The sequence below is a fragment of the Artemia sp. Qi Xiang Cuo genome, chromosome 1, assembly GCF_049724085.1.
Source record: "Artemia sp. Qi Xiang Cuo chromosome 1, ASM4972408v1, whole genome shotgun sequence".
NCBI classification, from domain to species: Eukaryota; Metazoa; Arthropoda; class Branchiopoda; order Anostraca; family Artemiidae; genus Artemia; species Artemia sp. Qi Xiang Cuo.
In genome coordinates, this window is record NC_142794.1 from 19,838,407 (window position 1) to 19,864,872 (window position 26,466).

General features: G+C 35.9%; 1 protein-coding gene across 1 annotated transcript in view; it reads left to right on the plus strand.

Annotated features, from left to right (window-relative positions):
- The window catches only part of LOC148956090 (unconventional myosin-Va-like), a 63,403-nt gene extending 37,646 nt beyond the window's left edge, over nt 1-25,757 (plus strand). Inside the window, exons 5-10 of the mRNA XM_089089132.1 lie at nt 1,175-1,376; nt 4,230-4,323; nt 8,091-8,324; nt 13,588-13,722; nt 18,697-18,945; nt 24,939-25,757. Of these exons, the coding sequence (XP_088945258.1) occupies nt 1,175-1,376; nt 4,230-4,323; nt 8,091-8,324; nt 13,588-13,722; nt 18,697-18,945; nt 24,939-25,061 (1,037 nt within the window). The 3' untranslated portion in view covers nt 25,062-25,757. The remainder of the gene's footprint in view (nt 1-1,174; nt 1,377-4,229; nt 4,324-8,090; nt 8,325-13,587; nt 13,723-18,696; nt 18,946-24,938) is intronic.
- The last annotated feature ends 709 nt before the right edge of the window (nt 25,758-26,466 follow it).

Sequence of the window (26,466 nt, forward strand, 5' to 3'; positions counted from 1 at the left end):
TAAAGTGGAAACCCATCCAAAATAACAATCCGATAAAATACAAAATTAGCAGAATTAAAAATTGAAAAGCCAAAAATCCTAATTTCGAAATTTAGCCACTCAACAATATCTTGAAAAAACAAAAACAATGCTACTCGCACAATACTAGATCGGCGTCTGAACTGATAAAAATGCTTCCATTTGCTAGGTAAGTGAAGCCAACTAGTTAGCTCGAGAAATGCTACGTCAGATTTTGTCTAATTATAATTAGTGCTTCTTTTGGCTCTTTTGGATTCTATCGACTTAAATGCTGCGACACCTTGTTGTAAATGTGTGCTAAATTCAATTTATAGTAGTTTAAATTTCACTTTTTTTTGGAGACACCCTTTATAATCACTTTGGTGTCTGTCGTTTTGTGCGTGCATTGAATTTTGTGACTAAAAAATTAGCAAAATTATTCAAGCTACAAACCAGAAAATGTGTGCCAAATGATTTTGGAACTATGGGGATGGATAAGGGCTTGCCAAGCCGGCTCTTAAGTTTCAGCAGTATTTTACTATTTCCTTTTCTACAGTTTAAAAATTGAATCCCAATACAATTCGTTGTCAGTCTCAATTGTGTAACTTGTATGTATTATCGATCAATACATTGATTATTGTCTCCCACACTTGTGTTTTGTTGACTTTTTTTAGAATCCAACATGGCACATCCAACATCCAACACGGTAGTATTTAATGCATTCTCTAAAGTATTCCCTGTGCTTAAAAGTAAACAAAAACCCATCTTAGACGAATTTTTTCCACAAGCTAAATAGCCATGTAAAAATAATGTATGTTCTTATGGAATTTTCTTTGTTGTTAGGTTTGTTCCATTTGGCGTCTGAATCTAAGTGTTTATCAATCGATTTGCCATCTGAACAGTTCTTTTGTTGTGGTCGTTATGAATGTTCCCGTTCTGTTTTGTCATTAGGTTATTTGCCTCTTTCGACTTTGTCTCTCTCTCTCCCTCTCCTCTCTCCTCTCTCCTCTCTCCTCTCTCTCTTCCTCTCTCTCTCTCTTTTCTTTTTGTCTCTCTTCACTTCTTGTATCTCTCTCCCTTTACTTTTTGTCTCTTGTCATTTTAACTTCTTATAATTACAAATTTACAGAAGTTTTAACAAATTAACTTTGAATTATGCTGTTCTTTTCTTTGTTAGAATTCACTCCAACCGAAGCCCAAAACTGCATCCATGGGACCGCTGGATATCTCATCTTCATGGCTCTGCGCTATGCTGACATGACTTCTGACGAAAGCGGAGTGAAGAAGATCTGCAACTCAGCCATAACGCACATTAAGAAAAAGATAGAGGACGAATTGGATCAGTATTTGTGTGTACTATGGTTGGCAAATACTGCTAGGTATATATAACTAGTATACTACTTTGTTTTATATATTATAAGATTTTTCCCGTTATCAATTACAATTCGAGAATTTGAAGGTGGCACTTAGAAAACAAACTGTAAAAACTTTTAAACTAAAGATTTGGACAATAATTCCAAAGACAACAATGCTTCATAACACTAGGAGTTTCACTGTACTTGTGATTTTCCTTAGTAAAGAACGTGGTAACCAGGCAGCCATCAAGTCTAATTTTTTTTTTATGTTTTCTGTAGTATGCTGTAGTTTTCTTGTGCTGTTCATAATCATGAAGAGATAAATCAAGAAGATTTATAAGATAAATAACCAAGAGATTAAGGGTTTTTTGACACTGAGCTATGGCCGTTGGTTATTGTTGACTTGACTACAGTCAAGTCTATTGCGGTTCTGACAAGGTCCAAACGTCGAATTTTGCTTCTTTGTCTTTAAGGCAATTCTAAAAGTGTCAGGCAAAACCTTCAGAAGAACTTAAATGAAGTCCTTTTCAGACAACCTGTGACATCCTTTATCAAAAATTCTAAAATCTATGAGCGAAACTCCCAGCATCCGTAGGTGACCATGGGCTGTCTCTACTCAATGACAGGAGTTACGAAAAGTCGACTAGGGTTCAAGGATAAAATGATTAGAGTAGCTGGGACTACGGAGTGTTATATTATCCCCTTCACGTTGACTGTAGTTCAACTATAGTCAGCTAAATCCCACGGTCCGAACGCACTCTAATAAATCATGAATCGCAAAGAGTTTATTATACGATACAGTGTTATGGTGTATGGTATGTTTAAAGAAACAGCTTACCTAGAATGAAACTCAATTTAAATCATAAATAAAAACGAAAAAAAAATTCCTGGTAGTGTAAAAAAGTCCCACAACTCAGTTTTCTGGAATACCTTTATTATTTGAAATTACGAATAAGAGAGACGTGATGTGGCACAGCTGAATGCTGATTTTGGTAATGAAAGACCAAAGTCCCTTTAAAACAAAATTAGTTTGAATTTTTAGGTTTAAAATGACAAAAACATATGCATAGTAGTTATTATAAAGCAAAAACAACAACAAAGGTGTTTTAATACGAGAACCCTTTTGAAATCCTTTGACAGACAGAAAACAGTACAGCTTTTCAAGGATGTAATTAAACTTCCTCAAATTTTAATCTCTTGGATTGACTTATTGACGATTCTGGTATTCAAAGCAAAGTGCATTAATCAACTGCTTAGATAAGGTTTTTTCAACGATTTAGTTGATGCTCGTCGTGTGTTAATTGCTAAAATTTACCGTTTATTAGAATAGGCTGCAGAGACGTACAGTTGGGCTACAGTCGAGGAATCAATCAACCTTAATTAATAGTATGATAGCTCTACCTCACCCAGAAAATATCTAAAATTACATGCAAAATTAGGAGTTTAGTTGCTGTTATATTTTGTAACTTGTCTACTATCTAAAAGCAACAGCAACATAATTTTAAGAGTTACGTTCAATGCGATAATTCTTCTAAAATCAGAACAGCAGTATAAAGAGTTGAGGTTAATATCGTTATTGAGATTATGACCGGGTTCAGAATATCACCTTATTTGAAGCTCAGAACAAGAGCATTTTGGTTTCATGTTCATTCCAAGCAACAGATTAAAGTTAATAAATTAAAAGCTCTGAACAAGGTCTAATTACAGTTGTTTGTGAAATAGCAATTTTAGCCAAATTATATTTTATAATAGGTAAGTCGCATGGAAATTCACGGAATGTGTAATGGTATGTAAATAATAAAGTTAATAGCATTTTGTAACTCCAAATAATCCTAAAAGAATGGGTGTCTGTAATCCTATATTGCCGCTTGCTATTGATTTCCGACGTCCCTGGCACCAGCATGTTAATGTCCTCTTTACTTGCGATCTCGAATTTGGCTGGGACGAAATAACTTGTGAACCCCCTCAAGGCACGAAATTCTCCATTCTACTTTTCCATGCGACAATTAACTACGTCATGGACAACATGGATGCCCAATTCAAATACATTGACGACCCATGTGCGCTTCTCAATTTCTCAGTAGTAATCCCCAGGCTATGCCCCAATTCAGCTCGGGTCATTTAGCAAAAGTCATAGATGAATTTGGTTCAAATAGTTAGCTGATCAGTGAAAACAAAACTAAAATTGTAATATTTAATCTGCTAAAACGAGATAATGTTTTTCCAGTTCTGTGATTTCACTTGTTCCATCAGCGGCTCTCCTGAATGTTAATTTCGGCACTGATTGCTCCTTTAGATTTAATGTCCAAGGTCTAAATCAGAAAGCCAACTATGCACTTAATTCTTTGATTTCTGTGCACCGCTTGGGCTTTCCGGCAAGTCAGCTGAAAGCAGTACCTATAACATGTATACGTTCCCTATTAGAATATGTATGTCCTATATGAGGGCCTCAAATTCAGAAATTGAATATTTTAGTGATGATATAGAAGGAGTCCAGAAAAATAGTTTAATTCCTCCTTGGAGAAAAATCGTTTTCATTTCAAGTGTGCTCTTTAAAGATTGAAACCATTAGAAATCACCGCTTTCTGTTGATAGTTCGATTTGGTCAGTTTCTCTGTGCTAGTCCCAAGCACTGACATCCTTCTGCCCCCTGCTACCAACTTAGTAATTAACACCAGGAAGAAGAAAAAATTAGTGCCAGTACGTTTCAGAAATAACCAATTAACAATTCATTCATGCCGTTTTTATTAGTGCCTTTGATAAAATAGCTTAGGACTGGGAATGTAACAAAGTACTATTTAGTTTGCGGCATTTGCCGTCAAGTATCACGAAAGCTGTTTTGAAATAAATGATTCTGATAATATGTAATTGTCATAGGTTTCTTCACTGCATAACGCAATATGGTCTAAGAAATTACGACATGTCATCCTACAGTAAAACATTGAAAGATCTTGTGAATTTCATATACTCAGTAAGTTTGTCTTTTTCCTTCTCTCTCTCTCTCTCTCTCTCTCTCTCGTCAATTCCTTTGGGAGGTTTACTATCTTTGCAAGCCAAGAGTTAGTAAATTATAATTTAGCCTAATTTTTCTCCTTTCCTGAAATGGAGCTTTTACATCCCTCCTTGAAATTTTATGATTCTTTCTGTTTTTATGGGATTTCCTGAAATGTTCATATTATTGGCTTTAAAAGACATTCCATATACTCTGGGTCTTTTTTATTCATAACATTGAATACCTGTCTTTCCTGTGGAAGTAATTAAATAGGGATGAAAATCGCAAAACCGGGCTATTTTTCATAGTTATGTATTAATAACCACGCAATTCGCATGTTTTGTGCTGTTTTGACTAAGTTGTATCCCCTCCCTCGAAATAAGGTCCGGCTTCTGTACCTAGCCCTCTAAGTCTGCAATTTCAATAAATACCTAAATAGAAGTCTGGGAAGCTAAGTCTTGATAGCTTTTGAGAAGATTTCAGTTTTAGGGACTTGTGTACGGAAAGGCTGTAGAAATAAATGAAAGTGTTGCTTGTAGAGAATTTTCAGTCTAAACATAACTGGGTTTTTTAGGACATTTCTTGGTTTAAAAAAAATGAATTAGTAAAAAAATAAAGATCAAACTGGTCCACTTAATTTGGGACAGATAAGTTTACTTCTACCAAGATATATTGCTGCACAAGTGTCACAGTAAACAGCTAAATCAGTTGACGACTGTCAACATCGTTCACGATGTTGAACCAGGATGGGTCAAAGTGATGCAAAATGAAAGGCCAGGAAATAGACCTAGTGGTCATTGAAATAATTTTGATAGAAGTTTCAGATTCGTTTTTCGACTTACTGACTAATGTCCAAAATTTTTGCGTAATGTTACTGAATTAATTAAAATGAAAGGCTCCCAAAACTCAAAATATTTATGTTCTGAGTTACAAAATGCTTTGGAGTTATGTTTGCTCTTTTGTATCGGAAGCGCTACCCCATTGTAGTTGGGGAACATAGGTGACCTAGAGGCCTTTCAACCAAAATTGGTGTTCTTGCCCTTTAGTTCCTTATTCTTGAGCAGTTGACTCACTTGGTTGACTTAATGCTTCTACTGGGGATCCAGCATAGAACGAGATGCAACTCTTTGGCTCCAGCGTGAAGCATACCTCGTCAGCATGATAATTACATTCCCTCTTTAACAAATAGATTTCTAGAAGCATGAAGTCTAGTTTCGCCGTAAGCCTGACCTAGAAGCTTCCAGGCTGTAAACTTTCGAGCATATTTTCTGGAAATTATGAATTGCATATATGCTTGCCATTTACCTTTAAGTGGCTTGTCTGCTGTAAGGATTTACGGGCCTGTATTACATCTCTGCAGACCCAGGCTTTCTATATAAACATCTTAGATTTTTACACATCATTTTACACATCATTTTTTTTTTTTTTTTACGGTAGCATTGCTGTTCAACAGACATAAAAAGGGGTGGGGGAGCTAAATAAATGAAATGATAATAAATGACAAATGATTTACAATGAAAAATAACACAAAATAATAATGAATAATCAACGGAAAAATTGGATCAGATTATGGTAAAGGGGTAAACGCACACAAGTGCTACCTGAGAGTTTCTTATATCTTGCCTCTAATTCTGAAATTATGTATGAAATGCCCGAACTATCCGCAATAACTTAGCGTTTTATAGAAGTTGGTAAATAAAGAAAAAATGTACAAAATTTAAGACATTTTTTTCTGGGTTTTGTTTAGATTGCTATTGCAAAGAAAAGGAAAAGGAGCCGAAGCACCGAGAACAGAAAAGTCACAAAAAAATGAAGAAAAACTGTACCTCTGTCCCTCTATTATAGTTTCATCAGTTTGCAACACTTTATATATGATCGATCTGGGTTTTTTTTTCTAATATCATAAATTTTTCTAATATTTTTTATTATTTGTAATAATAAAATTATTACAACGGAGGAGAGTAGCAGTAGCACAATTGTAAAGGAGAAATTCACGCTCATCTACATTAAGCAAAAGGCTAATATCAGAAATAGCAGCAGAAAAAGTAAAAAAAAAGAAGGTATATGGTGGAGACCGTTTTTGGAGTGGTTGTCCGTATATGCAATGTCGGAAACATTAGCAAAACCTGAAAAGTAAGTACCATATGTCTTAGCCTTAGGCGAGAACACGAATCTTTCAAATGGAAGGAGATGAGAGTCCTCCCTGCCTTACTTCTCTTCGTGGCTTTTGGGCACATTTTAGTTGACCAAACAAAGAAATTGAATCCAAAAATTTAAGGAACCTTGTAACAGAAAGGTTAAATCCAGAATTACAAAGAGAAAAAAGAAGCTGACTTTGGACCGTGCATCCAGTAAACCAGGCATTAGATGCTCTACTAGATCTAGGAATTTCTTCAGCGGATATCTACTTTTTACTCGAAGCCATCTTCAGTTCGCTTCATAAGCATAATAAATTACTTTGTTAATGATCATGATTTTTAAAAATTGTGTAGAACCGATAAGTTGCTTACACTCAACTAGGAATTTCTATTGAATTCTTTCATATACATAGCCACAAGAGAATCAAATTTAATGAGAAAGCTGATACAATGGTGAATAAGGTAGGAAAAATGCATCTTCTAAGGAATGTCGACCTCAAATTTAGAATGCTGCAAGAGCTGTAGCAAAAATTGTTGATCATGGTTTATTGAATCCTCTATTTAAATCTGAAGATTGTAATATACTTTATGATAAGCTAGAAGGTGGAGCATCTTACTCAATTTGAATCTTTTCAAATGGCGCATTTGCCATTCCTTCTGCTGCAGAATGCGCGATCTAGCTTAGGAAATCAACCACCTTATTTTCTTTTAGTGCAAATCCAGGAATTCAAAAAACCAGATGACATACTGACTGTCGTCAACTGAAGATTACTTTTGTCGTCAACTAAGTAAGAACCGTTAATGATACTGTCATATTCCTCGTACTTGCAGTTATCAAGTGAAACCTAATAGGAACAGCCAGTAGTCATTGGAAATTGAAAAGGGAGCAAGAGGCAAATGGATCCTTTTCTGGTATCTACAGACTTTGTAATTCTGTGAAGAAAAAGGTGCTCTTGATAGTGATAAATGAAACAGAGAGCATCAAGACTTTCATAGATATAAGACATAAGTAGAGGAACCAGAAAATAATTAATAAGAATGCCGGATAGAGGTAGTTTTTCACAAAATTTGTGACCGTACAATTGATGACTGTATAAATATATTTCTTTTTCCTGTTTGACATTTCTTTTTTAGTGTTTCTTTTAGTCACAGTATAAGTATATATGAACAGCAGTGAAAATTCCTAAACTTTCCATTAAAGATTTATAACTCATACAATCTAGACCTCTCTTCATGGCTCCACCTTTGCGCAATCGCAATGACAAATGTGATCTACATCGAATGTCAATGAGTAAATGAAACTATTCCTGTGACGCAAAGGGTTTTTTTCTTTCAGAGTGCTTTAATCTGTATCACTTCTGAAGAAATTTTTTGTTGCTGTTCATATATGCTTATACTGTGTATTTAGTGTTTTTATTCTATGAATTTATTCAATTTAGTTTTTCTTTTCGCACAACGGGCACTCTTGCTATCTTTTTTCGGAAACACTTTATTTGTAGCTCAAAACCTGTATAAATAACTCATTTTTAGGTAAGGAGTTAAACATACCTTTTAGCACTGAGCACGACAACATAGTCTAACATTTGATTAAACTCCCTTTGCTTTCAGAAATTTTGGAAATTAGTCAAGGACAATTTGTCTGAAATCATCTACCCTGCTATTGTATTATATGATTCCGTGTCTTTGAGCAGCACTCCTTTTACTCCAAATAGAAGAAGCAGTGGAAGATACATAGATCCCAAAGCAACTTGGGGCACTTTGATGGACAAGCTGAATCAATTAAATTTTCTCTTCGATCTTTTCGGAGTTGATCCAGACATTAGAGCACAACTATTCAAACAAGTATATTTACTTTTTTTCTTTTGTTTTTTACCTTTTTATACACGTACCGTAGAACCATGATATATTGATTTTCCAAGGGTTTTATAGACGTTAAATTGTCAAAGCCTTTGGAAATTAGATTCGATTCAAATAGTTTGTAAAAACGAATTTTTTGAGCTTATAATAAATTCGGATTTTCCTTCAATGATCCCAATAACTAGAGTTGCTTTTTAGTCGTTATTTTCCAATTTTTTTTTTCATTTTGTTTCAGCATATATAACGTGCTTTTAAATCTCTTTAAAAATCTTACAGATTGAAAAAGGTCAGTTTTTGGAACTTCCTACTGAACATCAATGCTGTTTTATTTTTTGGAAAAATAGAAACTTATCAGAAATAGTGAAATCAGAAACAACATGCTATAAAGCTGTAAGAGCTATTAAGAAATAATAGCTTTTAAGCTTTTGGGTGAACATTACTTTCTCCCTGAACAGTGCCATTTCAAGAGCACCAAAATAAGATGGTAGTGTAGAACCAGCAAGGTTATACGTTATTTCGATCTGTAAACAGTTGTCTGTGATCAAATACAATATGAAACAAACAAACATAAATTACAAACAAACAAACATGAATTTTGTCTTTTAAGTTCTAAGAGCGATTTTAACCCAAAGAATAATTCACTAATGATTTCATTGATGGTAAATCCATACATATAGTACATAGTAAATTATGCAATTGTGCACATATGTGAGCCTTTAGTGACTCCATATGAAAGGTTCTAGTGAGAATTTCTAAGGAATCATTGAGCAGACTTCAGTTATGTGTTGGAAAACAACCTTCGGTAGTTACAGTTTCAAACTATATAAATATCCAAAATGTCTTGAGCGAAACTTTAAAGACAGGCGCTGTAAAGCAGTTTTCCTCGTTCTTTTTGCAGTATTTATAATATATAGTCCTATGAAACAAGCACATTTGTGACAGCCCTGAAGCTGTAATCTGCACCAAAAAGACGAGATATTTATATCGTCGAATTCAATGATCCCAGATGTACCCATCTACCAAGCCAGAATTAGGATATTGCGTTTATATTTGTCGAACAAGGGTCTAAATTTGCATTAAAAAAAACAAAATTTGTTATTACAAACTTTACCGTCAAATACATTTGCATTAAAATTTGCACCTTTTATTCCTACACTCCTTATCATAGAATGTCCTAATAACGGGAATAATATGCCCGTTATTCAGGGCATATGTAGCCCTGAAACAGATCGTAAAAAGAACTTACAATCGTAAAAAGAACATTAAAAATGACTTGTTTTCTTGTGAAAGTAAAGATTGCCATTGCGCAGAATTAGGATATTGCATATATATTTCCTCGAACAAGGGTCTGAATTTGCATTAAAAAAAAAATTTTTTTTTTTAATAATCTTCAATGTATTTTCAATCTAAAACCATGAACAACAAATTTTAAAAATGTAATTCAGTACGTGGATAAAGCTGAATTTTGGCTGTGAAATGATAGCAAAATTGCCATTTTAGCTGATATGTTAAAACCGTAGAAGATGAAAAAGATAATATACCAGAACTTGTATAGGCAACAGCCTTAAATGGTGAGTTCCCCCAGAAAATTTCTTGTGGACGATTCCGCCTGAAAAATACTGTTTCGCATACTTTCATTTGAAAAAAAGACTTAATTAGTTTCTGATCGTTTTTCAGGTCATGGCAGATTCCTTCGTGTTAAGAAAATTTTACATTAATTGCCCCCCCCCCAATGGAAGGTTTCTCCGCAGAATGTTTTCAAGTGGATAATTTCTCTTGGTGATAATTATCCCATGGAAAAATCCTCCCTCCGCTGAAAATTTCCCCCGGACAATATACCCAGAGCATCTCCACATGTAAAATAGGGTCGTTACCGAGGAAGTAAGACAAATAAAATGAATTTCGTATATTAATTCTGGCAAATCCCCCCCCCAGAAGTTCACCCCTGAAAACGTTTTTCAGGTCATGGCAGATTCCCCCGTGTAAAGAAAATTTTACAGAAATTGCGCCCCCCCAATGGAAAGTTTCTCCGCAGAATGTTTTCCAGTGGATAATTTCTCCTGGTGATAATTACCCCATGGAAAAATCCTCCCTCCGCTGAAAATTTCCCCCGGACAATATCCCCAGAGCATTTCCACATGCAGAATAGGGTCGTTAACGAGGAAGTAACACAAATAAAACGAATTTAGTATATGAATTCTGGCAAATCCCTCCCCCCTTTAAAGTTTACCCTTGAAAGTTCACCCCTGAAAATTTCCATCCCAATAGGAAATTTTCCCCATAGAAGATCCATCCTCAGAATATTCCGCCCCCCCCCCCCCTGAAAAATGTATGTATACTTTTTAATAGGAAATACTATATAGTATACATATGTAAGCAATGCTTACATATGTAAACGATGGGCAAATTCCATAACTTGCGGCCCCTCCCCCAGAGAGTTCCGACTCCGATGAAAATTTTCTATGGACTACTCCCCCAGAGTGTCTCCACTATTAGTTCTGGCAAATTTCCCCAGTTAAAAATTTTTCCTTGAATGTTTACTCAGGAAAATTCCATCCCAATCGAAAATTTTCTTCGTAGGAAATATATCTCCACCCCAACTATACCGAACAAATGACTATCTCGAAATTTTTATCGGACGACTTGGGAGGGGGGGAGGAGAATGGTGTGGGGGAAGGTTAGATGTCCTCCAATTTTTTGTTCACTTAAAAAGGGCACTAGAAGTTTTAATTTCCGTTCAAATGAGCCCAATCTTCTAGGACCATTGGTTCGGTACAATAATTCCTGGAAAAAAAAATCCGTGACCTTTCTTCTGGCAAAAAATACAAAATTCCTCATTTGTAACGACGGGGGCTTGAAAACTCTACAGTAGGTTCTCTGATACACTGAATTTGATGGTGCGATTTTTAACGAGATTCCCCTTGACTTTTGGTTTTTTTTTTTCTCCTTTTTCGGAAATCAGAAAAACTCTCTTAGGCTCGTAGCTTTTCATGGGTAGCATTAAACTTAATGAATAGAGTTTTGGTTATTATTGGACCGAGTCGCTCCTTGCTTACAGTTCGTAACCACGAACTCTTTGAAATACCACAAGTACTGTCTGATTTTTTTTATCTATAAGTTTTTACATTAAAACTTTTTATACTGATCTGGATACAAATAGGGAACCGATTCTTTTCTCTTTTTTCCTTTTTTAAGAAATAAATTGTTAATTGCAAAAAGGAAGTAGGAGCCAAATTAGGGTTTGATTTCACATTAAGTAACAGAATATGTCTTCGATTATTGCATGCACAGAAGGACCGAGAAAACCGAGTCGGGTTGTTGTACAAGCGTTTGAGCACACCAAAAAGAGGAAATGTAGAAGCCCCAGGGTTGGGTAGGAAACCTAAGGGCCGCTACCTCTCCGACAGGTATTTCATTCCGGTTGAATATTATAAAAAAAGGGTAATACAGGCAAAGTGTAAAGGAAACGCAAATGTTAAAAATCACAGAATACTGAGCAAATGCAGAGATCAAAATTAAAAAAACAAAGGACTGCAAGAGTTTAGAATTAGGATTTATAAATTCTAACAAAAGAGGAAAACGTGAAACGTACATAGCATTAATTCCAAACCCGAAATATATATTATATATATTTTCCATGGTTGTTGTTAATATTAAAATATTATCAACATTTATTAACTTAGTAAATTCAATTATGCAGTGAGTAAGTTTTCTTTATTGTTTAATATCTACTATTTTCTGTTTTTAGCTAGATTTGCTTTTCTTCGCTTATGAGGCGCAACTTTGTATTTAAGAACAATCAATAATGATTTCGTTTCTCGATATTGATCCTACCTTTTTAAATGTCTTAAAAAAAAAAAAAATCAAAAGGCGCATTTGAATTATTATTCTGCTGACTAAACATTCCATTACTAAAAATAAGGAAAACAGTTTAAAAATCTCTCTACACAATCTGCTGCTGTGCAAAATTTGATCTTGTAGAAGTAATTTTTACATGATGACAGCGAGGTTACCTAAGTGATTACAACCCTGGATTCAAAGACACGATTTAGCGGGTTGCCTATGATTGTAATGTCCATTCTGACATAATAAGGAAACCTAAGAAAAGAATGGGCTTCTTAGAAATGGGACAGATTTTCGCTCTGTCTCCCATGCCTTCTTTAAATCGGGTTCCGGTTTGTCTATTTCAGCTGCAAAATTCTTATGTTTAGTTCTGTAGGTATATGTATCAAATGTAGGTGTCACAATAGATAGGGAACAACTATCTGGTTCTTGGGCCGCAGGAATTTGGATTCAAGTATTCTTATTGTTTGTAACAAAACTTAGGCACTAATAAATTAATTCTTTATCTGATGTCTATTATGCTTAATTTAAGTCTTCAGTAAAATCAAACAGTAATATCGGTCTTTTCTGGCGAAGACATTGCTGGTCAAGAATCGTGAGAACAGAATTGTTAATCAACAATTGTGACCAACAATAATTTCTCAAGAATGCCAATTTTTTTTTAGGGATGAAAATAAACGGCGATGTTCTTAAATTAATTGAACATTGTTTTACTGTTTTCTATTAGATTCGTGTTTACTCTTGTATTTTTCACTATTTTTACAACTTTTTACCGTGGTTGAATTTTGAAAGTTTCAGTGTTACACAGCGAAATCTTTGTAGTTCCTTTTAGAAGAGAAATGAATGGATAATTCAAAGGAAAGTGCTTTCTCGTGTCGCATTTTAGTAGCAATTCAAACTAATAACAATTATAACAACCATTACGTCAAAGTAACTTTTTTCTCTTCTAATATTGTAAGAACAAAGACAAATTTCCTTCATGGCATAATACCTTAAAACTTTTGCTTAATTTGACCATCAAGTGTGTCAGTCAACGAATTCGACTGTTGGTCTTTTCCATCAACAATATTGATCAATAAAACCTTTGTTGGTCGCTAAAACGTGATTGTTGATTAACGATGTCTCGCCAGAACAGACTATTGAACAAAAGTGTTGATCAACAAAGGTCGCCAGAAAAGGCCTTATTACGATTTGTCTATGTTGCATTATGCACAATGTTGCTCGTGTTTCTTATCCTCAACAGCGCAAAAATAGGAGAATTTATTTATTTTTGTGTTTTTCTCGACGTTTTTAAATTCTATCTTTTTTGAAAAACTCTTCGGTACACTTTATACCATAATCGTTTGGTATTCAGAACATGTTGTATTTTCAGTTTTTCACCCCTATAAAAAAAAAATATTTTTAGTTGTTCTACTTCATATCGTCAGAGGTGTTGAACAATCTTCTTCTGTGTAAAGACATGTGCAACTGGGCAACAGGCGTTATCGTAAGAAACAATATCACTAACCTTGAAAAGTGGATTATAGACAACGTACCCCAGGTAAGGTGATATTTCCCGTAATTTTTAATTGTCTTGTACTAAAACCCTGAAGAATGCCCCGACGAAGATAGGCTGGGTATAAAAGATTGGAGGTGTTCCAGTGTTTTCAGATGGCTTGGGGTTTTTGTTCCGTCATAAGCTCCTTCATCCGACCCTATCCCCGAAAAGGGAATCCTGCTTGTTTGGTCTTACAGATGTATCCTGGTGGATCTTTCATGAGTTTTCCCAGCCAAAACTGTTACTACTAATGGTGCTGGAGGGTGATCTAGCAGAAGTGATACCCCTCAAGGAAATTGTAGCATAGTAAACGACACAGCGTTTGCATTGGATTCTGGTCGATGGATAATTCTTCAGGTTTTTTTTATGTTTTGGTGGTCTTTTTCGGGATGAAACACCTCTTTCTAGCCAAGCTATGAATTATAGGCTGCCTCCCCATAGTAGCATAAAAAATCTAAGTATGAATATATAATGAATCAGAGGTAATAGGCTTGAGATTGCTTGTGCGGAATTTTGACTCTTGTTGATAGAAGAGTATAGCCATATGTGGAAAACCATGTTGTGACCAAGATGGGCCCAGGATTATATAAAGTCTCTATTCATACGGGAGATCCCAGGAGCTTCTTGCCGTCCGGTTCTAAGCCGGCTTACACGCTTTGTGTAGACTTGAGAAGATGTGTCGATCCCCGACCACCACTGGTTTGGGACTCATTCCTTTCCTAGGGCCATAATCATTTCGAATGTTTATATAATATGAAAGTTGTAACTTGGAATGTCACAACATTAAAAAACAACTATCCTATTAATATTTTGACTGACGAATTAAGACTTTTTAAACTGGACTTATATGGAATTTCAGAAACACTATATTACCTAACATGCAGTTGGGTAATATGGGATTTATTTACTCAGACAGGAAGGATGGGGTACATAGACTGGGATTACGGCTCATGGTGAAGAAGAAAGCTGCTAAGTCTTGCTTAGGTTGGAAAGGTATTAATAATAGAATGCTAGTTGCTCATTTTACGACAAAAAGGTGTAAGCTATCAGTCACAGCAGTATATGCTGTTGTAGCACCGACTGATAGGGAAATTCATGACACAAATGAATTTTGCTTAAAGCTATAGGAACAAACACACAGGATACAGGTATAAACATGGTATTTTTATTTGGGTATTTTACTCCCATAGCCTAGCGTAGGTAAATTTATTGCAGGAAAAGAAAATAGTAACGGTTTTAGACTGCTGCCATTTTGTATGTGTAACAATCTAGTTATAACCAATACAATATTTGGTCATAAATGGCCCATAAGTTAGCATAGTACCCACATGATCGTAAGCCTACCTTATTGATTAGGGTATTGTAAACAGAAGACTGGCAGGATCGTTGCAAGATACTGTAGTATATAGGAATGCTGCTATTCATTTTAAAAGTACGGATTCCTATTAAGTGGTGTCTAGGGTTACTGAGTTCATTAATGTTGCGTTGCATATCTTCAGGGTCGTGGGTAATAAGCGCAACATCGTCAGCAAAATCACCATCATTGAGTTCTCTCAGTGGATTTAATTGTATACCGCCACTAAAACTGCATCCACGGAGAACAAAATCTATCACTATGGCAAACAGTAATGGTGATAGAATGCAGCCCTGCCTTACACCTGACTGAACAGAAAACCACTCCGTTAGACCACCCTCTGTCTGTACTGCGCACATGATATCATGATATAGCGCTTTAATTATATTTACAATTTTGGTCGGAATTCCATAATGCACTAAAATCTTCCATATGGTTCCGCGATGTATCGAGTCGAAAGCTTTGAGAATATCTATAAATACTATAAGTAGCTGAACTTGCCATTCATTGGATTCATCCAGCAGGACTCTCAGGCTAAATATCAGGTCGCAACACGATCTATTCTGGCGGAATCCGTGCTGCTCATCTCTCAGAACTTTCTACACTTTAATTTGAATCCTGTTAAGAATTATTTGGCACAGGACTTTGCTGCCAACAGACTGTAAAGCAATACCTCTCCAATTATCACACTTAGTCTTTTGTCCCTTTTTGAAGAGTTTTACAATTACTGCCTTCGACCATTCACTAGGGACTTTTTCTTTATCCCAAACACGGGAAAGAAGTTCAAATATGGGTTCGGCTAGGGCGCTTCTACCGTACTTCAGTAATTCTGGTGATATGCCATCATTGCCTGCAGCCTGTCCGTTTTTCACAGTCTTTAGGGCCTCCTTGACTTCAATAAGTATGAGAGGTCCAGGACATATTCCAAGATCGAACAGTGGTTCTTCAGGGATATTTAAAGTAGTTGTGGGAGGCATCTGATTTAGTACCTCGCTAAAATGCTCTTTCCAGCGTCGGGCTATGTCATCAGTCTGGGTTAATAAAATGCCGTCTTTGCTTTCAACTTGGGTTGACGACGCCTTTGAAATACCCGCCAACTGCTTCGTTATGGCATATACAGAACGGCTATCTCCCCGTCTAGCGGCTGCCTCAGCCTGTTCGGCCATAGTTTCGAGGTAAATCCTCTTATCATCCCTGGTTGCTGCTTTGACTTGCTTATGGAGACGCTTGTACTGCGCTTTCAGGTTATCTACATATTCTCTAGAACAAGTCGTGCTAGGGTCATACTTATCTACGAGGATTTTGAGTTGTGACCTTTGATCAATAATATCCCAACTACTTTCAGATATCCACTGCTCTTTCTTCTTCCTGTTGTAACCCACAACTTCTTGTGCAACCTCTTTCACGGTTTCTGCAATTTTTTCCCACTGACTATCCAGCGACACTTCATCCCTTAGAATGGAAAACTTGTTTGACAAAGCTGTAATATACTTTTGCAATACGTTCGGGTCCTGCAATTTCCTCAAATTAAAGGTTTTCACTGGCCGCTGGGGCTTTGTCACAGTTTTTAGCTTCAGCTTGAACTTGACAACAGCAAGTTGGTGATCGGAATAACAGTCGGCACCTCGGAAGGTTCTAATATCCTCTAAACATCGTCGCCTGTGCCTCTCAATTAGGATATGGTCTATTTCATTTCGTGTTACACCATCAGGCGATTTCCAAGTATACATGTGAATCTGTTTATGTGGAAACCATGTTGCGCCGACGATAATTTCATGATTAGCGCAAAAATCGATGAGTCGCACACCAGTGTCATTAATTTTCCCCAGTCCATGTTTACCGAGGATAGTTGGGGCATAAGAAGTATCACCTCCAATTTTAGCATTAAAGTCCCCACACACAGTCACAATATCATGATGACGTGTTTTTGCAACAACATTCAATAACGCGCGATAAAAGTCATCTTTGGTTCGATCACAGGCATCATTTGTTGGGGCGTACACTACAATAACTGTCAATTTGGCCTGTGAAGTGGCGAAACGGGCACGAAGAATCCGCTCAGCAATTGGTTCCCAGTCCACTAGGCATTTTTTGGCCCGATTACTTAGTGCCATTGCGACACCTGCTTCTTTTCTAGTCTCAAGTCCGGAATACAAGATGTGGTAAATCTCAGATTTCAAAGTCCCAAAACCAGTAAGCCTGGTCTCAGAAAGTCCAGCTATGTCAATACGGAATTTATCAAGGGTTATCAAAACACTGTTGAGTTTTCCTGGCTGTGTTTCTTGATTAACTGTTCTAAGATTCCAGTATCCAATACAAAACAATCGGCCGTTTTCAAGAATCCAGTCCAGGGGTGTGCATTAGTCGTCATCACAGAAGAAGAAGAAGTCAATCCGAGGCTATCTGTTGCTGTTTCTTGAGTAATTAGTTTTTACGGTGGCGGGTTACTAGCCCACCGACCAACCAACGAATTGGAACAATTAGGGAGGAAAGTTGGAAACATAGATGGGAATACTATTGAAAATGCTTTAAGTTTAGCAGAGAAGGGGTTGGGCTTGCACAAGAATTATTTGAGTGATAGATGGTATGTAAATAGGAGGAATGCCAGGAAAGTAGAGAAATTGTTAAAATATGAATTAAGGAGGTGTAAAATGGAGGCCATGAATGAAATTGCTGAAGATCTGGTAGATGCAGCGAGACTGCATAATAATAAAACATTGTATTGGCATGTTGAAAACTGAGAGGGAAAAGTCAATCTTGATTTGTCCCAGTTAAAGATAGGGACGGGATCACAATTAGTTCTCCCTAGGAAGCAAACTACTTAGTGACACTTTTTAGACTTATAGATGCTTTAGTTGTTTTAGGAAGGGGAGAGAATGCGTCGACTGAATTTTCACTCTTTTGTTAATAATTGGGAAGTGCCTGAGTCATTTGACCCCATTTAGTCCTTAGCTTTGTAGATTAAGAGCAAACGTTTGATTCAGTCAATAAAAGAGTGTTAGCAAAGGTCCTATCTTTGTATGGTATACCAGATACATACATTACACTGATTAGTGTTATGTAGGAGGATAAAATTGCTGCGGTTAAGGTAGGAAATGATGTTGGTAGCTAGTTAAGGAGTATTGGGTTCTATCCCCATTTATACGGATGATTATTATTTACTTTATCCTAAGGAGCATGGCAAAGGCCATGGGAGAGCGTGAAATCAAATGGGAAAGTAAAACTCTCCTAAACTTAAATTATGCTGATGATTCGAGCATCTTAGATGAAAATCTTAGTAAAATTAAGGTTTTTTCGGAGGTATTGAGAGTTCAGGGTGCAAGAAGAAAGCTTGAAAAATTAATGTTAAAAAGACTAAGTCGCTTAGACTGGAAATAAGTGAAGGTGAAGACGTGATGCTGGGTAACGAGAAGATCGATCAAGTGGATTTTCATCTCGTAGTTTTTGACTCATCGACCAGCGAAATTTCTTTTGGGCTTTATTAAGTATTAGGCTTGCTGTCTTATCGTGTTTTTTTTTATTATTATTTGTATTACATTAATTTTTGGTGATTGATGCAAGTAATTCACCTTATTAGTCAATAGCTGCTCCCCATTAACTTACTATTTTCCCCTTTTTTTCAGGAAAGTGACAAAGCAGCCTCGATTCTGAAAACTCTGCAGCCAGTAATAAATGCATCGCAACTCTTTCAAGCAAAGAAAACAATTGAAGATGTCGACAATTTGGTCTCTTCCGTAGATGATTTGACTGCTCCACAGATATTGAAGCTTCTTCATTTGTTTACACCTCAGAGCTATGAAGAAGTGTCTTCAGGATTCCTGCCGGCGGTAGAGAGAAAACTAAAAGGGATTCGTCCTGCCTCAGAATTTGATGTAAGTCTTGCTATTTTAAGGTGTTTACTGTATTGATATTCTGTTTCTTCTTGAGGAAGAGAGAGTAGATAGAAATCCGTATTTTAAGCCTATATTAAAAACATACAAATAGTTAGTTGGCTGAAATGTAATTTAGGCAGGAGCTTCTGAAGCTGGAAAAGATGACGCCTCCAATCCAGAATGTACTGATTTTGTGCAGTTCATACTGCTTGAATTTTTCTTGAAGTGAAGATACATACCTCCCCTCAGCCTTTTCCAATGTATTCCTCATGCTCAGGCATGATCAAATGCCCATTTTTTAGCTTTACAATAAGGGCCGGATTTAAAGCTTTGACGCTTCTTGGCCCAAGCGTTTTTTTCGCTCAGTTTTTGCGAGATTTCCGGGGAAATCCCCCAAAATTCTGGGATAGTGGAAACACTGAATAGAATGCAACTGATGAGTCAAACGGGGAAATCCCCCAAAATTCTGGGATAGTGGAAATACTGAATAGAATGCAACTGATGAGTCAAAAGTAATGAAACAGAGTTGATACGGAATTCTCAGCTGCCATTCTTGGGAGACATCCGACAGTTTATAAGTGGCACGGAGTTCCTGTGCTGTTTAAAATCACTTATCTGCCAACAGATAGCTTTGCGGTGGAGTACAACTGGCACTTCGACGATAAATCACATAATTCCAGTTTTTGATAAGAAAAAAATCACCCAGTGATAATTTATTGCGCCTCCTGGCATTTTGCTCCCCTAGGCCCGGACCTAGTAAGTCTATTGGTAAATCTTGGCCTGTTTACACTTAATAGCAAACAATTATTCAAGGAGCGTCATATCAACTTGTAAACTTTTTTACCATTTAAACTGAAGTTTTGAAAAGAAACTAAAATGGGTAGTAATACCTTCCAACCTTCCTTCTCAATAGCTTCATCTTTTTCAAGAATAAGGAACAGTAAATGGAAAACATTAGTAACTCGTTGATGTTGTAATTTCCTGAAACTTCACAGTATTAGAACACCATGAGGTGTTTGTGTTTTTCAGAGGCCTACTGAATTCTATGAAGAATACACTTCCACTCTCTTACGAAAATGATGATTGAATCTGTTATCATTCTACTAATCTAAACACTCAAAGTGTTGGAGGGGCAAATTCCCAAATCAGCTCTATCCAATACGTCAAAGCATTATCAACGTCAGTTTTCTTACAAGGAAACTGATATGTCTAGGATATTTGCAGTTTTTTCACTAAAATTGTGGCTGAAGAAAGAGTAAAGAGTCGTAAACGTGTCACTGGTTTACTATAATGCTCTAATGGCTTACTTCATTTACCACTTTGCTAGATGCTTATGAACTCTCGCTGTAGTGTTTCAAAATTAGAAGCTTCGTTTAGGGATATATTCAAAAGGAAAAAGATGAAAATGGAAGTAATAAGAAATTGGACGATATTCGAAAATATCTAGTTGAAGGCGCTGAAGGTTTTCTCTCAAATAACCAAATTTCAGAAGTTTTGCACTAAGGCCCAAGTTCAGGATCTTAAGGTTACTGAAGATTATTCTGAGAATAAGACGGCATAAAAAAAAGGAGAAAATTGACAAGAACCTGCTTGTTTAACTTTTTTGGTGTTTCCGTTTTTTCAGTTTTGATGTGTGGGTGTGAATCGAGGGTGTAAACTGAGCAGCGTGAAAAAAAAAATCTAAGGGTTCGAGACTAACTGTATTAGGCGCTTCCTTGATGACTGACATGGTTGCTTAAGCTTTCATTCTTGAAAAACAAAACAGTCGTTTGTGGCCAATAAAAATGCAAGTAGTCGATGGGGCTACTCGATTCACATTTTGTGCATAGGTAAAGATTGACTGCCTCACGATGAGTGGTTTTGGGTCCTTCTCATATCAGAAGGTGTACACGACAAGAGGCAACGCCAGGCCGGTATCTGGATAGGGTTGCTACGCTGTTCAAATCGTTAATGGAAGATCTTGGTCTGTGGCACTGAAGAGGTCATCGTGAAGAGTCACTGTTTTTCCCTTATGCGCTAACCGAAGCAATTTGTTAAATAAGTAGGCTGCAAATTGTGTTTCCTTTTAAAGCATTCTTATATTTTGAAATATAATCACATGCTTGCTATCAACAAGCGCAGAGATCTTTCAGTGCAAACGAGGATGGAAGCTGGAAGCAATTTATGAAATAAGTAGGCTGCGCAATGTGTTTCCTTTGAAAGCAGTCTTCTTAGACACAGGATTGTTTGCTGTGATTATAATTTTTAAATTTTTTACTTTGGCGTAGGCTAAACAAGAAAATATGTGTAATGTTAGCTTTCCCGGGGTTGTATTGTGGGGAGACCTGGATATGCGGAGTCGTTTAGTCACCAGTATTAATGTATAACTTCAGACACTTACATTTCAAGTTCATTACTTGTGCTTAAACACTGCATCAATAGCTTATTTCACAAATTCTCGTTTTGGCTGGTGTTTTCGTGATGAAGGCAACACTGTTAGAACAGAAAATTTCAGAAAACACAACAGTAGAATGAAATGATAAAATCTTAATGCCAACTTAATTGATTTAATTAAACCTAAGTAGACTATCCATTTTTTTCATCAGTTTTATCTGGGTAGGTTCTTTTCCATTAATGTAGACTTTTCCCTTAGCAGAATTTTATGTATTTTTATCTCAAATTTAGAAATATTTACACTACCAGTGCCAAACGAAAAGCAGGTCGTCCCCGAATGGGGTGGGAGGATGTCGTAAGGAAAGAGTCAAGAGAGAAGGGAACCTCCTTGTAGTATTTAAAGAGAGGCTTTGAATAGATTGGGACGGAGGAAGATTGTGCGTAGCTGTGTTGGCTTCGGGCGGCTTAGTGCTGCAGTGAGTTGTTTTTAGAAGTAGTAGTAGTAGTAGTATTTCTTCTCATAGGTCGTAGTTAATTTTACTTATAATTTGTGGAAGGTCTATTAGGAATGTTTATATTTTATTTTCTATGAAATTTATTTCTTTTATCCTTAATTGCTTACTTCATTACTTGCCACTATCCATAAAGATAGATTTATGGACTCTGCTTGTTAGAATTGTTGACAATAATTCCACAATTTTTTTCAATTTTTATTATTTAATTCCTTAAAAACTTTGCATTGTTACATTGCAAGAGCATTTGTTATAGAATTTATATAATAAGCATTATTGTATTATTAAATCATTTAGTATTTTCAATTCTCAAGTATTAGAATGCAAAAATTCTAAGACGTTTCGATGATTTACAACAGCCCTTAGCATAAGCTGATATATATGCTAATTTAATAGGCTGAAGTAGATGAAAAATGCTGAAGTAGAATAGCCAAGGCCTAGGCTTTTGTTCACAATTGAAATTTTTTTGGAAGAAAAGGAAGATAAGTCTGTAAACCAGGATTAGAATATTGGAAGTCATAATGATGAGAGTGGTCAAGTATGGCCCTGAAACGTGTGGACGCTCCGGAAGGTGGAAGAGGGTTTTTTAGATGCTTTCCAGAGGAATTTTCTATGGATTGTTTTAGCTACCCGGTAATGAAAATATTGATAAAGTGGGCAGTTTCGCTTACCTTGGTAGTATTGTTGGTGGAGATGGTGGGAGCAGTTAAGAGGTTAAAAGAAGAATAGCCAAGGCTCAGGGTGTTTTTTCACAGTGAAAAAAAGTTTGGAAGAATAGGAAGATAAGTCGGAAAAGCAAGATTAGAATATTAGAAGCTACTGTGATGACAGTAGGCAAATATGGTTCTGAAGTATCGGCGCTTCGAAAAGCAGATGAAGATTTGCTAGATGTTTTCCAGAGAAATTGCTTAAGGATTGTTCTGGGCACGCGGCTGACTAACCGTATTTCAATCAATAGGCTGTACGAAAAATTGGTTCAATACTGTTCTCTAGGGCTATAATGAAAGAAAGGTTGAGGTGGCTAGGCCACGTTGTGCTGATGAAGGATGACAGATTGCCGAAGATTGTTCTTTTTGGCCGACCTTCCATGGCCAAACGAAAAGCAGATCAGCCCTGAATTGGGTGGGAGGATGTCGTAAGGAATGATTTAAGGGAAATTGGAACTTCTATGGAGGGTTTAAAGACGGAAGCATTAAATAGATTGGGATGGAGGAGGAGCGTTTGCAACTGTGTTGGCTTCACATGGGTTGATGCTGCTGTGAGTTGTTAGTAGTAGTAGTAGCAGCAGTTTTACTAAATTGGGCTTGAATTTTTTTTTTTTTTTGCAAAGATAGTAAACATGTCTTTGAAATAGCGCTGGCTTAAAGGACTCTTATCAATGTGAGCTTAAATAATATATAGAAAAGTGATTCTAGAAGGGCATAGATTCTCAGATAATTTATAGGGCTGAACGAAAATTTTAAAAGTAGATTTTAACACTAGTGCTATGTATTATAATAAAAATATATGTAGTCTATGTAATCATTTTTGTTCAAATAGGCATGGGCGTAGAGAGGGGGGGGCAGCTGCCCCCACTCCCATAGACCTTCAAATTTACATTAAATATGGCTGAAAAGGCAGATGGTTTTCTTTAAGAAGGATATATCTAGACATGAAAATAAAACTAAAGAACAGCGAACAGTCAAGCTTTTTTACTTTACAAAAATAGTAGACAGTAATATTTTCCAGGCTTAATGATCATTTTTAAAGGCTGGCACAAAAAGTATAGGCAACTGGTCAACAACAAAAATACCGGTGTTTCTTGCTTGGCATTTTTTTTTTTTTTTTTTTTTACAAGTTTTATAGTAGTGTATTTTTGAAAAATTAATTTTAAAAATTTTTACACAAAAGAAGTTTTTGAAAAAAATTAAAGCGCTACATTAGCCCAAAGATGAGCAGAAATAAAGTTAAACAATAATTCAAGCGTAAAATTACCTGAAATTTTCATCAATAAATAAGTCAAATCCAAAAGGAACAGAAATTTGAATAAATAACCAAGTCAAACTCAAAACAAGCAGAAATTACCTCAAAGAGTATTAAGGTTTACCCCCCCCCCCTCTCCTTGCGTTCTAAAGACCAGAACATAGTTTGCACTTTAATGAAATAATCCTACTTTTTATTTATATGTTTTTATTTTAAAAAAAAAGGAGATCACCATCACAACCAATATTACAAGAAAAAAAAAAATTGTGGATGACAGTTTAATATGTTACCGTGAATGTCTGAAATGGGCGCAGTGAATGTCCGAAATACCTTTTTTTTTTCTTGGATTTAGTCAGCGTTGCCAGTCAACTTTTTAAGTTTAATGCAAGGTTCGATGATGACAGGTTAGGTTAGATTAGGTTGGGTTAGGTTAGGTTATCTTGGGATTTTAACCCATTTCTGATATTTATAGCCAAATTTAACCTAATCTAACCTAAGCTAATATAATCTAATCTAACCTACCTTTAACTTTTACTAAAATAGCTTGCATAAGACTGAAAAAGCTAGCTCGCAAAGCTAATCGAATCAAATGAGAGAAAAGGTAATTTCGGACATTCACCGATGAATGCGACACTAGTAAGTAAGTAAGTAAGTATGACGGCACTAGACCCTTAAGGCCCAAACCGGCGGTGCTGATCTCCACACAAACCAGATTTCGGGCATTCACTGTAACATGTATAATGATATTCACTCCAGAAAGTCTGAATAATTTGGATATATCAAAGTTAAAAAAGAGAAAGCGTTTAAAATGTCGTTTGTTTTCAGCAAATTGTATTCTGGTCATTGCGCTGCCTGTGACTGAGACCAGATAGTTATTACTACATTAATTTTGCCAATTATACTTATTACACTAATTTTAAATCATGAAATAGCCAAGTGTTAATTTTTACAATGAAAACGGCCAAGAAACATCAGACGCTAGATTGCGTCGGTGGTTTCTCTTATCGACACTGACGCTAATTTCCACTTTTGAAAGCTACCCATTGCTTTGGAAGACCCTTTTTTAGTGAGTCTAAACTCACTATCACATGCAGCCATGTTTTAGTGATATAATAAAGGATTGTAATGATGTATACTTAATTTTAGGCTCAAATTCTTGCTGATACTAATTATTTATTTCCACTGAACATCTCTTACTGTCCATCAACAGTGGACCTGGAAACAGTGCAAATCCCTCAGGGTATATCCATTCCTGCTACATTATCTTAAAGTGATGCCGTTTGATCTCGGTTTGTACATTCCAGTGACTACTTTCTTATGTACATTGCAGTGACTACTCTCTTATATGCAAAATCTTAATTTTGTTATTTAAACTTTTAGGCTATTTAAAAGCTGATGTATGTAAAAACACATTCAGAGCTTTATTTGATAGTCAAACTAATATTGAAATTTTTTAATACTGCAGTTATTATCAGGTATTATCAGGATAGCCGTGTATTATTTTGTTAAGGAAGTCGATTATTTTGAATGCATTCTTTCAAAGTGATGACTTTTTTGCAAGAGCTGGGTGTATTAATTCTATGATTTTGATGTTATAAGAATATAACAACAACTTCCTACTTCAAGGCTATGTGGCGATTTTGTCCGGGGAGGGTGTTAAGCTATTCGTCAACTAGTGTCAAATGAGAAACTTATTTTTTATGGAGATGGAAACTGTGGTATTTTCATTAGAGATGAAAACTGTGCCCCTTTGTGGATACAAAAGGTTATAGTAGTTGAAGGTATCCTTCCCATTTCTTTTCTTTGGTTTGTCATATAAATTTGATTCAAATATTGGAGAAAGTAAGGTCTGAGAACGATTTTTATCCTATTTCATTTCAACTACGATGTAACGTAACGTGTTTTTCTTGTAAGGATTTATGCTTTTAATAAAGAAGACGTTGCAAATGAAAACTCTTAACAATCTTATCGAAACCATTACACTTAGGATGTATCTCTTGAAACGTTTTATAATTTCTCCCTTGTTAGTACACCCAGCTAAGTGCTTTTTTAAATGCCTAAAAAAAGAAAACGAAAATGAAAAGTAGAGGTCAGTAACTTCCGCTTCTGCTTTACTATAAAAGATCACCGCTGGTGCAACTCATTATGCATAAACTAAAGTCTTGGGTAAAAATCTATATTCTAGTGTAAGTGAAAATTTGACTTTGGATACGCAGAATATGCCCTCTTTTACGTATTCTTTGATATTTTTTAGGTATTTGTGGGACTATAAGTACTGGAATAGTTCTTTGGATAAAAAAAAACTGTACTTGTACTTCTGATCTCAACCGTTTAGAATGGTATGTTTTTTGAAGTGCTTATGGTTAGTGCTTATGGTTCTATAATGTATGTTTATCCCGTATAGGCATCCTTTTATCTACAATTGAATTTTAATTAGTCAATCGAATATAGCGGCTGTAATTTTATATCTATTCTATGAACTCTGGCTTCCAATCTTTTTCAAGTGGCTTAAAAAAAAGATAAACTGTCGTCATATAGTGATATATCAATTTGTTTAAGTGAAGTTTGCTTGCCACATTTTGTTTACTTCCTACACTTTAAGTATCCCCAATGCAATATGACCTAGTAAACTGCGTTTAGAGTGTTATTTATGTTTCACTTGATTATGTCGACT